At 41.5% G+C, this 15,444-nt stretch overlaps 1 protein-coding gene across 2 annotated transcripts in view; it reads left to right on the top strand.

Moving 5' to 3' along the window:
• MCTP2 (multiple C2 and transmembrane domain containing 2) overlaps positions 1-15,444 on the top strand; it is an 864,328-nt gene that overhangs the window by 366,661 nt on the left and 482,223 nt on the right. For both annotated transcript variants that reach the window (XM_086958087.1, XM_086958088.1), the window contains exon 3: positions 4,095-4,169. In XM_086958087.1, coding sequence (XP_086814213.1) covers positions 4,095-4,169 — 75 coding nt within the window. The remainder of the gene's footprint in view (positions 1-4,094; positions 4,170-15,444) is intronic.

The following is a 15,444-nucleotide window of genomic DNA, read 5'->3' as shown; positions in this document are numbered from 1 at the left end:
CTCTAGAGAAATAATGCAGCAGTGCTGCAGCTTTGACGCAGGGCAATAATCTGATGTCTCCAAACATTACGCTTCTTTAATACAATGACCAATATGGTGCCCTCCCAATCTCCTTGGTGGTGCTCCGCCTCTCAATTAAGATTATTGCCTTCTCGGAAGTATACAAATGATTTAAAATATTTGAGAAACTGTGAAGGCTGATGAAGCTTTACATTTACTAAGAATTTAAGGTATTCAACCACTCTTACCTTTAGGGGAAGTCCGGTCTGGGAAATGTAAATGTATCAAGTCCAGGTAAGACATAAAATGATTTTTTCTGTAACTGCTATGAAGGTGCCAAACAGGTTGCCTCCGGTTAATAATATCTCAATCAATCCATATTCCAATTTTTGTAAATCTATGCACTTTTTCATCATTTCAAATAGATTGAGGGAGTTTTGCTCATCAAAATCATTTATTTGCCACTATCATTTTTCTCTGAGTAGTACTGTGACCTATCGAAGTTTCCTGATAGTAATCAAGTTTTTGAATATGGCTAAAAATACTTGATCAATCGTAAGAAGGTTGGTTGGCACACAGCGTTCACCTCTATGTAAACTCACATAATAAGGAAGCTGAAAATGACTATAAACTTAAACATCAGAGAGATGTGCTCAATGCTCTCGGATTGGGAAGCAGATACCTAACTCCAGAAGGGATGAAGAAATCACATTCCTTGTGTCTAGACAGTGAATTCTCTTTTAACATTTAGGATTTGTTCTAGATTTCATATTGAAACATCTGTCAGACTGTCCTTGAGTTCAGCATATATCTACACCCTTCAAGGAACATCTGTCAGCGCCCCAGACGCATTCTGTACTTGACTTTTAACTAATGTACATTTTGTGTAATAGTGTTGCTGCCTGACGAGGAGTGAGGTCTCATGGTGGTAGGGGTTACTTAAGGAACTTTTAACTCCGAGTTGATTTTGAGGGACTGTAAGGGGTCTAGTGCCATTATTGGCAACATGCCCACCCACAGCCTGAGCATGCATGAATAAATAAATACACAACACAACTTCTGTTATGGGAAAATAATGCTGAAGGTTTATTCCATACAAAAGTATGCAATATGGTGGGCTATCGTACGGGCGATCCAAGGGCAGGTAGCTGTAACCAATCTATGCTGCCTGTTAGTGGTAGAGGTTACTTCAGGTACTTTTACCTCCGAGTTGATTTAAGGGACTGTAATGGGTCTATTGGAGACATTGTCTCTCCACGTTCTTGCGCTCATGAGGTGGTATTCCTTTCCTTAATGTTGAAATGAAGGGTGCTGCAGAACTCGGTGTCCTTTCCAGACTGCAGTAATTAATCCTAGATGTTAGAATGCATGTTGAGCCCACTGTCTTCTGGTGTCTGGTCAAGAATGGAAAGAACTTTCGGAGCATTCGTGTAATAAAAGCTTCGCTATTGCAATCATCCGTGCTCATGGAGATAGACCAGTATTTTTCATGAGCACCAGCGCCAATAATTAGTAATATGTAGTTTATTCATGTCAACTAAGACATTTCTTCTGCGTTGTGTCCCTAACAGAAATTTGAGAAGAGGTTGGGTTTCTGAATGTTATGTGCACATCCAGTCTAGATTCATTTGTTGCAAACTCCTACTGTTCTTCTCTCTCACATGATATTAGATTAGAGGAGACTGGGCCATGTAAATCGTAGGCATAACTCCCATATGCCTTGCATTAAAGCCATGTTAACTGTCTAGTTTGCTAGAGTCCATCTAGGACTCTGTTTTTAATAGCTGTAGAAAACACCTTACCACCTTTGATATTCACCTTAAACCTGTGGGGATCTGTGATTGAAGAGGCTCTGACCGTGACAGAAACACACAGGACTATGAAGAAGTCAGACTGACTTCATGAATTCCCCAGCTCTTTTCATTTATAAGCATCCCAAGCATATGATTTATCTGTCAAGGAGGCTGTGGACGGACAAGAGTTCCTTCTTTTTCCCATCATCAGGTCACCAGGAAACTATACTTTTGGAAAACGTGGGTAGAAGGAAAGGGAGGTGATAATAGCTGCACTGGTTTGTCTCCCAACCCAGCACCTGCCAGGGGAGCCTGGCTGTGTTATGTTGACTCCCCAATAACTTACTCGGACCCTGCTTACATTAGGGTAGAATCCCTAAAGATTCTATGGGGCTGAGGGGGTGAACTGGGTATGAGACTGTGTGTTGGTATATGAAACTGCACTGGGCCTTTCAGGCTGTACATGGGTTCTTATGCTGCACCGAGCCTTCGGGGCTGCACGGAGGCTCCATTCAGCATGTTTGCCAGCACTGAGGTCCTTACATTTGTACAGGTCTAGTGAGGCTTTATCGGTGCATGAGGCTCCTAACACGACTAATAGTTTGAGACTGTATTGGACATAAAGGGCTTTTCTGACCATTATGTGTCAGATATGGGGTTGCCAGTATAGCACTGGGGGTCAAATTGTATGTGAAACACCTTAAGCTACTTCTGTAACTTTAATTTCCTTCATGTCTATGGGAGTAATGTCTCTGTTCAATTTGGCTATCGCTTGCCGTTGTTCCGAGGAAAAGTTAGAACCAGTGAAGAAGGCTAGCACAGCGGTACACTTTGCTTCATTCAAATAGCTCCGGTTACTGCACACTAGCGCTTGGGCCAGCAGTGAGGAATAGATCCACAAATACAGGGCTCTGTCCCTTCTTTCGAACACATGGAATTACGCTACATCTTCTGTTTGGAAATAAGATCCTTCTATATTTGAGGCTTAGCTAATTCTTCTTTTACATGACTAAAACAGTTCTCCCATGCTCTACCTTTTATTACTGTCAAATGCTCACCTTCCGCTCTCATTCACGGCATATCTTCCTCCTGTTCTCAGCACTCACCACCACTCGCCACCTGTCCCTTCTCCACAGTTTTGCTATTTCCAACTGCATACCTCCCCCTCAGTCTTCCAGTCCAGCACTCACTCTGGATCCCCCTTCAGCTCTCTGCTACACCACACTCAATGGTCTTCAATCAACTCTCAAACCGCGCTCTTTACCTCTATCTCTCATAACTCTGTTCTACTTTAATCTCATACCCATGTAAAGTGCTCTGCTGCCGCATACCTAGCTTCGGAAATGTCAAACCATATATTGAAATACAGTTCATCTCCTGTGATATCCTGATAGCACGAACAATTTCCTCACACTTTGATTTCACCCCACACCTATCAACTTTCAGAAGGCCCTCTCTTAAGCTCATCCTCTTCTCTGTAGACTGTTTTTCCAGCTCTCGCTTTCCATCTTTAGGGGATGGGAGAAATGCTCTCATTCCATAAACATGCGCTGTTTCTCATCTCAGCGCTAGACTTGTCTGTATTGCCCGATTTGATAATCTGGTATGATCAAGAGATCCGAAATCAGTGTAAATTCACACCAAGTCTTGTCTCCCATGCTTGGGGTCGACTTTTCCCTCCAAAAGTTAAACACGAAATATCTCCGCTATGTAATGAAATGGGCAGAGGATGCCATCACAAATCTATATGCTTGGAAAATCCATATAGTTGGACTTCTTTTGGCATCAAAGTGTTTGTAAGAATCAAGACAACCAGACACAAATGTGTCTGCCACTAAAGTAATTAATACATCTGCAGTTAGGCACATTACATTAATACCAACCTAACACTCATACAATGTACACATGGGAAAAACATTATAAATGTATTTGATATTGAAATTGTGGTGGATGTTAATTTCTTGCGGAAGTTGTGAACATTTGCAGGTTTTTGGCGATAGTGTGTGTTGATTTGTCAGAAAGTCCTTCGCCGCCCGTGTGTCACTTTAGGAAATGCTGGAACCACCAAACATGGGTCGCTTTCAACAGAAACAGTGTGAAATCTTTAACTATTTTTTCCTCTAGATTTCTGTATGTGTTCAATCCATGAAGTACATCATTATGTTTAAATGTCACCTTCCAAAATTAAAAAAAATCCAATCATGGTAGGTTGCATGGGAGATATTTTCTCACTTGTTAAAGGCACAGTTAGTACTACTAGCAAACAGTCTTAATTTTCTTTTTTTCTTTCTTTTTCTGCAGGATACGTCTTCTGGCATGGACTTTAGCTCTTCCTTAACGTCTTCCATGGCCTCCCACCAGTTCGAAGATCAATCTGTAAGTGTTATTATCATATACTACCAAATACATTACCTAAAGAGCTATGCACTTTACAGACATTTCTAAAGAGAAACTAATGTACAAGTTCAACACTTCAGAGTGAGCTAAAATATTTACGAGTAATACTTTTTGCAGCAGCAAATTGTGTATGTGCACTGCAATAACATAGCCCATTACGAAATACTAGAGGTGTAGCAGGAAAAGACATGTGCTAGAGGAGAGACTCATTACCTGTCTGATGCAACTTACTCTTTCGAAATATTGTGATTGGAATTCCTTTGCCAGGAGAAACAACAACTGTTTTAAATGGTGTGCCAGGAAATACTGTGATCAACTAGGAACTGGGTGTGGGAAGCCCTGGCCATTACTAAAGGATGGAGAGGCCCTTTCACCTTTCTGGAAGGAGAGGGGGAATACGTCCTACCAAACTAACTATACAATACTCGCAGGTACCCCATATAGTGTCACAACATGTGTGTGATGAGGAAGTGGTCGCCTCAACTAGATTCTGTGTCAATGAGTGCTGGAAATGAAAAAAATCCTTTTCTTTAAATAATCTTCACACTTGTGATACTTCTTCGTTGGACTCCTAAAAGTCAGGGTGGGCTCGACCATGTTTCAGGAGAGCTCCTATGGGAAAATAACGAGTAGGCATAACTACAGATTAGATATCCCTCAACAGCTCCAAGGTATCCCTTTATTTATGGAGTGGTTGGGGACAGTAACACTGAATATTGTGGGGGTATTTAGGATTCAATGGTCCTATGACCCTTCTTTACCCAGCATGTTTCAGCCCTACTCAGGCAGGCCTGAATAGGTCCGGGGCTTGCATCAGGGTGAGTTGTCAATATGCATCACCTCCCCAGTTTCGCAGCTATTTGTGCTGGTAATTTTATGTAAAACATGCAGTCAAGAGCATGCATAGGCAGAAAGAATACTTGCCACTTTTGATCCGACATGCAACAACTAAAGATTTTTTTTAGAGATTTAATCTGAAGACTTGAGATTCACATATTTTGGAAAGAGGAAAGGCTGGTCGAGAGAGAAACCATATACATTATTTTTATCTAAAGAATATTTTCCAATTACCTTACAAACGTTACAGAACTTATTTGACATTTTTGCTGCACCGAGATCATTTTCATTTCAGGATATTTCCCTTTGTGCCCTGTTTTAATTTAATAGTCTTTAATGAGTTTTTGTTGGTCATTGCTGCCTTTCTTTTCATGCAGAGAGTATTGTTGCTACTATATTAATTAAATGAGACCTTAATCTGTGTGATCAGCTGGGTGCGATCCATAATAATGTTATTTCTTCGGCTACTAACATGTTTTTAATATCTGCATCTGAATGACGTCTTTGTTGCTGGCTTTTCAGAAACAATTCTCCAAAGTTTACAGGACACTAAGATCTCACTTCAAATCCAAAATGTTGTCAAAATGGCAAACACTCGTTTTCATGTACACATGGATTTGTTTCTGTACGGGGATACCATAACACACCCACTGTCCACAAGCAAATATTTATAAAGCCAAAGTAATAAGGCAGGCTCATAAACTTCACCTGGTTAATGTTGAATTTACACATTCACTGACCTGCTATTCTATTGTTAATATTATTATTTGTATTATTGTTATTATAAATAAATGATTGTTTCCGTCTTTATTATGTAGACTCCTCAACTGGGCTTATGCTGCTATGGAAGGTTATTCAGTTAAATTAGCTTGCCCACTCTAACAATTAACTTGCTAAGAAAGAGGACATATATCACTTGCAAATCAATGTTGCTGCAGATGTTGACATGAAAAGTTGCCAAGCAAAAAAGAGAATATTTAAACTATCAAAACCATTGACATTCACTAGTTCTACTTATCTCAAGTAACCGGACCTCGAGGCCTAAATTAACTATAACTTGTGCTTCTGCCAGGCACAATTTTGTCATCCATAATGTAACTTCAGATATTACAGTCCTATTATCATTGATGTCACAGAACATGTCACTAGTGATGTAATATGGGAGGTAATTAGCAGCGCATGGCGAGGGAGTGAGGTCTAGTTACTTTGGGGCACGAGTCAATCAAATTAAATTTTGAAAAAATATGTTTTGACCCTAGAGAGGGTCCCTCTTTTAAATCTGTTTTCCAAGACTCAGGACTGAGTCTTGAGCACTACGATGGCTGCATCCACATTGTTGTTGATGTGGTGGCAGCCAATAGGATCTCGCCTCAGGAATCTGTCTGCTCCTCAGATCCTTCGCGGCATGAAATGTGCAAAGTTTTTGAGCCTTAATTTCTCAAAAACTACCAAATGGATTTACACCAAATCACAAAACAATGCTTTCTGGACCAAGATCTAACTTTCTGCTAAATTTGGTCTAAATTCATCCAGAGGTTTTGGCTGTAGCTGTTAATATTTCTATGCAAAATGAATAGGGAAAATGCATTTTGGGATGCCCTGATTTTTCTTGAACTCTCCCCTCCTCCTTGAAGTGCCTTGAAACTTTCCAGGTAGGAGCTGAGGTGGAAAAAAGTTGCTTTTGGAATGTTTTGCGAAAATTCATAAAATAACGGCAAATTTATTAGGAAAAACAAAAAAAACGGTTTTCCTTTGGAAACAAGCACGGTCCTAACTTTAAGTACCCGGTGGCAACCACCATACCCAGTGGCAATATATCTCAATCAGTAGGTCAACTCACTTCATCCATTAACTGTCTTCTACTGTGAGTGACACAATTTGGCATGAGCATATGTACCAGCTGCATGAAAAGGAGTGCAGTTCAATCACAATGCTGGTGTCTGTGGATTGCTAAGCTGGTCCTTTATTTGAATTACTTTTACATGTTTGCCAAATATTTTTGTCTATGATTTGTTTTTAAAAAGTGTATGTTTGGCAAGGACAGACTTTATTGGCTTTGCCAATGCATGTTTATTTTAGTTAAGGAGCCAGTACATCATGCTTCAGTAGTGGATTATAACCTATTCCTCGACTGAAACATTTAAATACATGAGCATAAGTGAGTTATTTTATGGAGTTTAGGGAGTGGAATATCTTACGGTCATCTTTATAAGAAGGAATATGAATGCACATCTTTTTCTCTTGAGGGTATTTAGAAGGAGGAAGCACTGTTCTTCTGCCTGTCCCTAACCCTCCTCCAAGCGTGCCAACCTCTACCTCCTCCCTGGCCAATCCAGCAACTGCATGAACCCAATAGGAAGTACCCTACCTCCAGGGGCTATGATGTATGCCCACTTTATAACGCTGGGACATTTCAATGTCTATTTGAATAACACCATGGAACAAGAGGCTTCAACGCTCTTAGATACTATGAGCTCTTTCTCTCTTAAGCAACAGGTTTTTGGTTCCATGCACCAAGCAGGCGATACTTTAGATCAGGTCTTTTCTAAAGTCATCTGGTGGTGTCACAACCATCCCCTCTTGTATGGTCTGATCACCACCTTATTTAATTCTATTGGCTTCAAACATGTATTCGGTTCCCTCTTACGGAAAATACCTTGACCACCTATCGAGCCTACCACAAAATACTGCAAGATGACTTGAGGCTAACCTTGACAATAAATACACCGGCTCTATCCGTTTGTATGGAAGAGGACACTGCAGGCTTAAACAGCTGGATCCTAGGGACCATCAATAAGTTAGCCCCTACCATAAAATGTACTCCAATGGGGGTGAAACCATCGCCCCCTGGTTTATTGATGAGCTTAGAGCATGCAAAAAACATTTCAAATACGTTGAAAGGGTATGGAGTAGTAATTTCAAGCCAGGAGATAAAGCAACTCTTAAGCTTGCATTAAAAAGATACCATGTGAAGGTGTCTCTAGCTAAAAAGACCTTCGAAACAAAGATCAAGGCGGCAGACACCAAGTCATATTAGATTGTTTAACTTGTCAGTTCCTTTCTCAGACCTGAGGTAATACATAGAGAATGAAAAACCGTCATCTGTGTGGTGTAAGGAGTTATATTCATTCTTTTATGAAACAATCAATACCATCCAGGCCAATCTTCTTAACATTGTACGGACTGACCAGACGCATGTGGATCTCCTGGAAGACCACATCTCTTTCACCGTACACTCCTCCCTGGCCAATTTCGACCCACTGCCTCTCTAAATGTCACTAATAGTGATTGAATGCCTGAAGTCAGGCTCACCTTTGGACCCATGTCTTACTAATCTGTTAACTATTGTCGCCCAAACTGTCAATCCTATAGTAAGTAATATACTAAATACCTTGCTGGCGACTTGCTTGGTCCTTGCACGTAGTAAAAGGGCAAAAGTGATGCTCATTGCTTTGGCTGATCCAAAGCAATGAGCAAACTATAGACCTATCTCCCTGCCTTCTCCACAATTTTGGAGAAGGAAGTCAAGCGTCAATTGTCCCAATACCGGGGAGGTAACAAAATATTACATCCCAGTCAATCAGGCTTTCGACCCCACTTCAGCATTGAGACAGTGCTTCTGGAAGTAGTGGAGCATGTCAGAAGCACGCTTGACAAGGGATGCAAGCCATTCTCATCATGTTAGACCTAACTGCTGCTTTCGACACACTGCTCCAAGTAAAACTACCCGAATGCTTTCAAGAGATAGGGATCAGAAACATTGCCTTGAAACAGCTGACCTCTTTTTTGAGTAATCAAAGCCAAGAAGTATGGATGCCTCCATTTTCTTCACCAGCTAGGACTCTGATGGCGGGCGTACCCCAGGGATCTGCCCTAAGCCTCACCCTGTTTAACATTTACCTCACGCCTTTGGCAATCTTGGCAGAGTCATTGGGAACAAAAGTAATTTCTTACTCGGATGATAAGCGGCTTCTCTTCTCCTGTGGTAGGGGAGAGGAGCTGGATGGGGAGCTCATTTCTAAATGTCTTGCTAGAGTGTTTCGTTGGTTGGCTCTGCATCAACTGAAATGCATCTCGGATAAGACAGAGATTGTGATCTTCATAGATGCCCCTCCTAACTTACTGAGAACTTTCTGGCCTAAAGACGCGCTGCAGCCAGGTCCGCTTTAAAATTCTGTGAAGAATCTTGACATTAAATTTGACAGCACCCTCTCTTTCCAACCACAGATAGGTTTAATCTGCTCATGCTTCAGCACGCTTTGTATGCTGAAAAGATTCATACCTTTCCTGTCTGAGTCTGCCAGCAAAAAGGTTATCCAAGCTCTGATCAGGATCAAACTACATTATGGTAATGCCCTTTATCTTGGAGTCCCTGATTACTCTTTTTTTTATAAATCTTTATATTAACACTCATCGACAAAAAAGCAATTAGTACAGTTACGCAAAATCAGTGCATAGGCATGACAATCCGAAGCATCTCGGCAGCATACACAACAGTAGCTGATCAGAGAAGTTACAAAATACCTGGTACCGTGCAATCTGTGGGGACGGAAATGTCTTCACTCTATGGGTTGTACAGTATTTTTATATGGGACCACAGATAAGGACAGGCCCGGACAGTATAACTCATACCCCTCGGGTCATTGTCAACCCTGATTACCTTCTTAATAGACTTCAGGTGGTGCAGAATTTGGCAGCCGGACTTCTATTCTAACTTCCTCCTAGAACTTAAATATCTACCCATCTGAAAGCCCTTCATTGGCTCCCTGTAAAAAAGAGGGGGCAATTTAAGGCCATGGTATTAATGCATAAGGCCTAGCACGACTCTGGAGCTGGTTATCTCAGAGAGAGGATTCATGAATACATAGTGAGGATAAACTAAATGGCATCTCAGCAGGCAGATAAAATGCTGTATGGCAGCATATTGGTTTAAGTCAAAATGGCAATCCTGGGAGAACCTGTCCTCAGCCAAGCCTTAAGAAGAGAAAGTGAGGGACAAAGGCGTGGTCCCAGAAACATGGGGAGGGTAGCAAACTCCAGAGGCTTTCAGTTGTTCAGAAAGGGATAGCCAAAATGGGTGAAATAATGCAAAGAATGTAAGGAGGTGGAAAAGAAGTGGCCAGCCCTCTCACTGGCAACCCACATGCACTCACTACATGTCTCTTCTCCCTCCGGGAAGAGCACACAGCACATGGAACCAACCTGGAAAACACAGGGGTGGGACTGAGAAGTAACGAATGGGGAAATGGGGGATCTTAATTTCAAAATGGGAGCACACCCCCAAAATACCTAGAGACCTAAAGTGAACATGCTGAGAAAAAGAGAGTAGAAAGAGTTCCCAATACCATACTTGGTGGCCACCAACGTGGCCTATCTCTGCATATAATTCTGGTCTAAGTGTAAAGAAAAACTAGAAGAGAAAACAGAATGACCACATAGACACCCTAAAAATAGAAGGAGACAGCTCTAATTACCCAGCAAGGCCTCAAGCTTTATTTAACACACAACGATTAATGAGAGTTGCTTTTCTTATGAAGGATTGCCTTTGGGGCAATATGTTTTACGAAGACCGTATCTTCCATATAAGACCCACTATAGCAATTTATGAAATGTAAAGGAAATCAGTAGTCACTTAGTCGTCTTCGAGAATGTGAAGTGGTCAAAAGTGTGCCTTGGATTCTTATCACTCAAGGTAGAGCTCCAAATCCTCAAGTGTACCACTGTGAGAAAGTGAATTATTCGTTGAAGTGGACGGTAGTCCTCTTCAGGCAATCATGGCACTATTCCCTACTAGGTTCAGTTAGGTCTCAATAATTTAAACCTGAACTCAACCCATTGTAGATGTAGCACAGAGCACTGTTAAAAAGTATACGGCACAGCACCATAGAAATCCCACTCTAATTTATACAAATAGAGTAAAATATAATGAGCAAACTAACATGGAAAGGACAAAAATCTGTAGGGAAGCGGACATATGATTTTTTCAAAGTTGTAACTGTTCCTCCGGCCAAAAGGCAAAAAGCACTAACTGTGGGTACCTGATCAGACTAGACCGGGTCAAATTCAAAAGTTTTAATTTCATTTATTTTGTTTTATTCATTACTTGCAACAGCAAAAATAACAGAGCAGAAGAACAATTATCACTTTAAACCTTCCCCAGGACAGTGCATTGCATGATAGCATAGAATATAATCCAGGTTGGACATAGGCAGTGAATCAGGCTCGATAGGTAGATACATTTATAATCTGATAGGGCTATATCTAGGTGACCACTCACCACCATAAATTGGCACCAGACACCTAACCCTGGCACCCAGCATCTAGGTCCATCAGATGGCAGGTCCAACCCAGAGGTGCCAGCCTCTATCCCATTCAGAAGTGTGTAGTAAATAGATGGGACAGAATCCATGTAGAACAAGTTAATCCTTTTATTAAGTTCCAGAGAAGTAACAAGAGTGGACTGTCCACTACAGCAGCAATCTGTAACTGCCATAGAACAGAACCAAAGCACCATAGGAAAACCTAGAACATGAGGGTAAAGTACATTCTGCATGTAAAACATTCCAGTTAAGCATTCCAGAAACACTAGAGTGAATACGTTATGTATTACAAAGTGCATCTGGTGTAAGATGGTAACTCCCTGTCCCTACTGCTGTTCGGTTCAGGACCACCATACATAAGTAGATCTCTTACCTCCCTAGGTCTGTTCTTGGGTGGGAGCAACAGATAGTAAGTGTCCAATTGTTCCTGACCATACAATAAGTTGTGAAGCTATATTTTGACAACCGGCGGGTGTATTCTTCCCCAGTGGCAAGCCAACAATTTCTTTGCCAGCCACAATGCTATGGATCTATATTATGCACCTCCCATGGTTTATGAAGAGTGTTGCCCTGCATAGCCGGTTTGCTGAGGGTAACACCGCCATATCAATCATTGCAGAAAGAGCATGGAATATCTGGGACCAATAAGTGGCTATATAGGCGGGCACAGCCAGGCACAGTGAATAAAGTCTGCCTTGGGGGCACCACAGTGAGCACATCTGAAATCTGTTCTTAACCCCAGGCACAGAGTTTAGGTGGAGTGTGGAACACCCGGTCTGGAAATTTAAAGTGAATTAGCCGAAGCTGGCTGTTGGGCCCTAGGGCCCGGTCTGTGAGCAGTAAAAAGCCCATCCCTTTGGGGTCATCGTCTCTCTCAAGCCCCACCTCTCCCATTCGTCTCTCGCCATTGGTGTTACCAGTGGGGCCGTAGCCTGGGTTGTCATATATAAACGAGTGATGAGGTGCCTGCAAGATTCCACTGTCAGCAAGGTAATCCATGCCTGATATTCAGGGGGTGCACGCGGGAAGTGTGATGCAGTGGTCTTTGCATTGTGCATGTATCTGTTAGTATAGATATAAGTCTAGGGCAGTGGTCAGCTCCTGTTCTGTCATGTTAAAAGCAGGTATAATTTCACCATTCTGGAACAGGTCACCCATGGACTTCCACTACCAAGAAACCAATTTGGCCAATGTATTCGAGCTGCAGAATATTAAAACTGCAGAATATTAAAATAACCCCATATCACATACCTATTCCTCCCCATGACATCTGTGTGTTTGCTACTGTGCTTATTTCTGCATGCTTGTGCCTAGTCTCTTGCTCTATGAGTGGGGCGGGGAAGGCCGCATAATGCTTTTCTAAGCCATATAGGGTGGTGGGTGCCAATAAAAAGCATATTGGGTTTGCGCGCAAAGATAATAATACAACTCGAAGTCTGGCGCTGCCAGACCTACCTGTTTGTACGACAAAGTGATAGTTTCTCAATTGACCTGAGGCAGTCTAGTGGCCCATGCAAGTATATTTATGAGGGACATGAGTGTTGAGAAATTGCCTATTCAATTGGATCGATATGTTATCAAATGAGTACAAATGTTTCAGTAGGATTATCATCTTCATCAGGGCAATTCTACCATGCAAGGATAAAGTGAGTCTAATCCACTGTGGATGAAATGATCTTCCATTTTTTTAAATGGTAGTGCCATTAATTTCCTTGATTATGGTCTCCCAGTTTCGGCTCACCCAAATGCCAAAGCATTTGGGGGATGTACTGCACCAGGGGATGGGATATTCAAACTGCTGTTCCGTTATTGCCGGAGTTAGGAGAAATATGGCAGACTTTTTTACTTCAGTTTTTCCCTGTTCGTGACTGTACTCGAAGCAGGGTCAATTTTTGTGTAACAGGGGCGAGGATATGGCAGTGGTTACAAAGAGAGTGTAATGTCATCAGCGGATAGGGTTACAATTAAATTGGGTGGTGAAAATGTAAGCCTCCTATGCCCATCTAGTTACCAAATGGCACAGGCAAACGTCTCCTTTGCAGTGACAAATAGCAAGGGGGAGAAGGGGCATCCCTCGAACGGGTCGAATGTCAAACTCTGGACCTAGGGGAAGTGCAGAGTAGTTTTATAAATCAAATAAAATGCAATAAAAAAACCATGCTGCTCCATACTGCAAATAGGTACCCCCACTCTACAGAGTCAAACGTCTTGGTGACTTCTTAACAGGACCACCACTACGTCCTCTACTGGATCAGTTTGGTGCAGAAGTGCAAATAGTGTTTGCAGATTATGTACAGTAAACCTTCCATGTATAAACCTCGATTGGTCTGGGATGATCACCTCGGTAGCAGGGGTTGTATTCTGTTAGCATGAATTTTGGCAAAAATCTTCGAATCTGTCTTTATAAGCAACAGTGGGCGGTAAGAGTGTGGATAACTTGGGTGCTTACCAGGTTTTAACTGCATAATGTGATGGCCTCCTTAAAAAGTAGACGAGAACCACTCTCCAATGCCTCAGCAAAGAGAAGCTGGAATCTGGGTGCCAGAATATTTAGCATACGCTTCGTAAAATTCAGGCCTAAAACCATCGAACCCCGATGATTTGCCTGTGGGCAGACCAGATATGGCCTTAGTAATTTCAAGAGTAATGTCCTCCTCCAAAAATAGTTGTAGTGGCCCCTCCAGCCAAGCCAGTGCAACTCTGTCAAAATAGGCCGTATAGTCTCCTGATGTGGTAGAGTAGTGCTTCGCATATAGGTTGTTTTAGGACCCTACAAATTCATTTAAGATAGCCTTCAATATTTGCCTTATAGTGCCATCATCGCCACACTGTATGCCCTGGCAGTGGCAAAGCGATACATATGTTTGACCTCCTTATCCACTTCATTTATGAACTCATCAAGCTTGGCATGGATGCCTAAGAGTATATCTGCAGAGCAATTAGTGCTATATATTATTTTTTATTAGCAGATAGAATAAAAATACAATTACAAACTTATCACAAGCAGTCATACATAACAGACACTGCAAATAGTACATTTTTAAAGTGCAAAGTGAACAAGTGTAAGCATAAATAGTGCAAAAATAGCAGCAGTTATGTAGGCGCCATAAGTCAGACATGTCTCAAATAGGTAAAAGGTCTAAGTACATAAGTTAAAAAGATCTAAGCACTTGACATACAGATATGTATCTAAATCCCAACAGGGCAGGAGCACAGTTTAATGCATATTATTTAAGTGCAATACCCTCAGTAAATTGTATGTATTTAAAGTGCAACGTGAATAAGCGTGTTCTTAAATAATAGAAGATAGCATTTCAAAAAGATGCAACATTTGACAACAAAAAATAGGAGCGATGCTAAAACAATGACCAATTCTACTCTTGATATGCAGGGAGAATTTCAACCACCTAATCAGAGCATGTTCTTTAAAGTGCATCTAATCATCAGACATAGTGCAGTTGTGCCTTTAAAATGCACTGAGTCTTGTACAACCAAGAAACTCCAAAACAATTATAAGTAGAAGATCTCACTGGGAACAAACAAATGGATCCCACTTTTCTTATATTTCATGATTTGCTCCTATACACAGCAGGAAATAGCGCAGAAAAGTCTTTTGAAGGTCAACAGGTCCTGGGTCTGTCGCAGGCAGATGGGGAGGGTGTTTCAAGTCTTCGCGGTGAGGTGGGAGAATGATCTGCTGCTGGTGGTCGCTCGCCGAGTGCGGGGGACGGTGCCGTATCTTACTCATTTTTTTTATTTCCTATTGACCAAATGATGAGCATCTAAGAGTTTTCCAGCACTGTAAAATGAGTGAGCTAGTGATCTAAGCTGCCATAAAAATAAACTTTTGTACAGATTTCATGAATGCTTTATTATTAACAAACACCCCAAAACGTGTGGCTAATAAACCTGGCACCAACCTTTTAGATATTCTTTGATATAAAAGGATAAATATCTGTTGACAAAACAATTGTGGGTTTGACAGGTACAGAAAAGATGTGCCCAGTACCCCTGCGCCTTTGTGGTACATGTGAAGCATTTGTTTAAAATATTGGGAAAACATTTGTTTAAAAATTGAGGGGTATAAAAAAGTGCCC

The sequence above is a fragment of the Lissotriton vulgaris genome, chromosome 2_1 (genome assembly GCF_964263255.1).
Source record: "Lissotriton vulgaris chromosome 2_1, aLisVul1.2, whole genome shotgun sequence".
Taxonomy (NCBI): domain Eukaryota; kingdom Metazoa; phylum Chordata; class Amphibia; order Caudata; family Salamandridae; genus Lissotriton; species Lissotriton vulgaris.
Note: the sequence above shows the minus strand (reverse complement) of the source record. Positions and strands in the feature narration are given on the sequence as shown.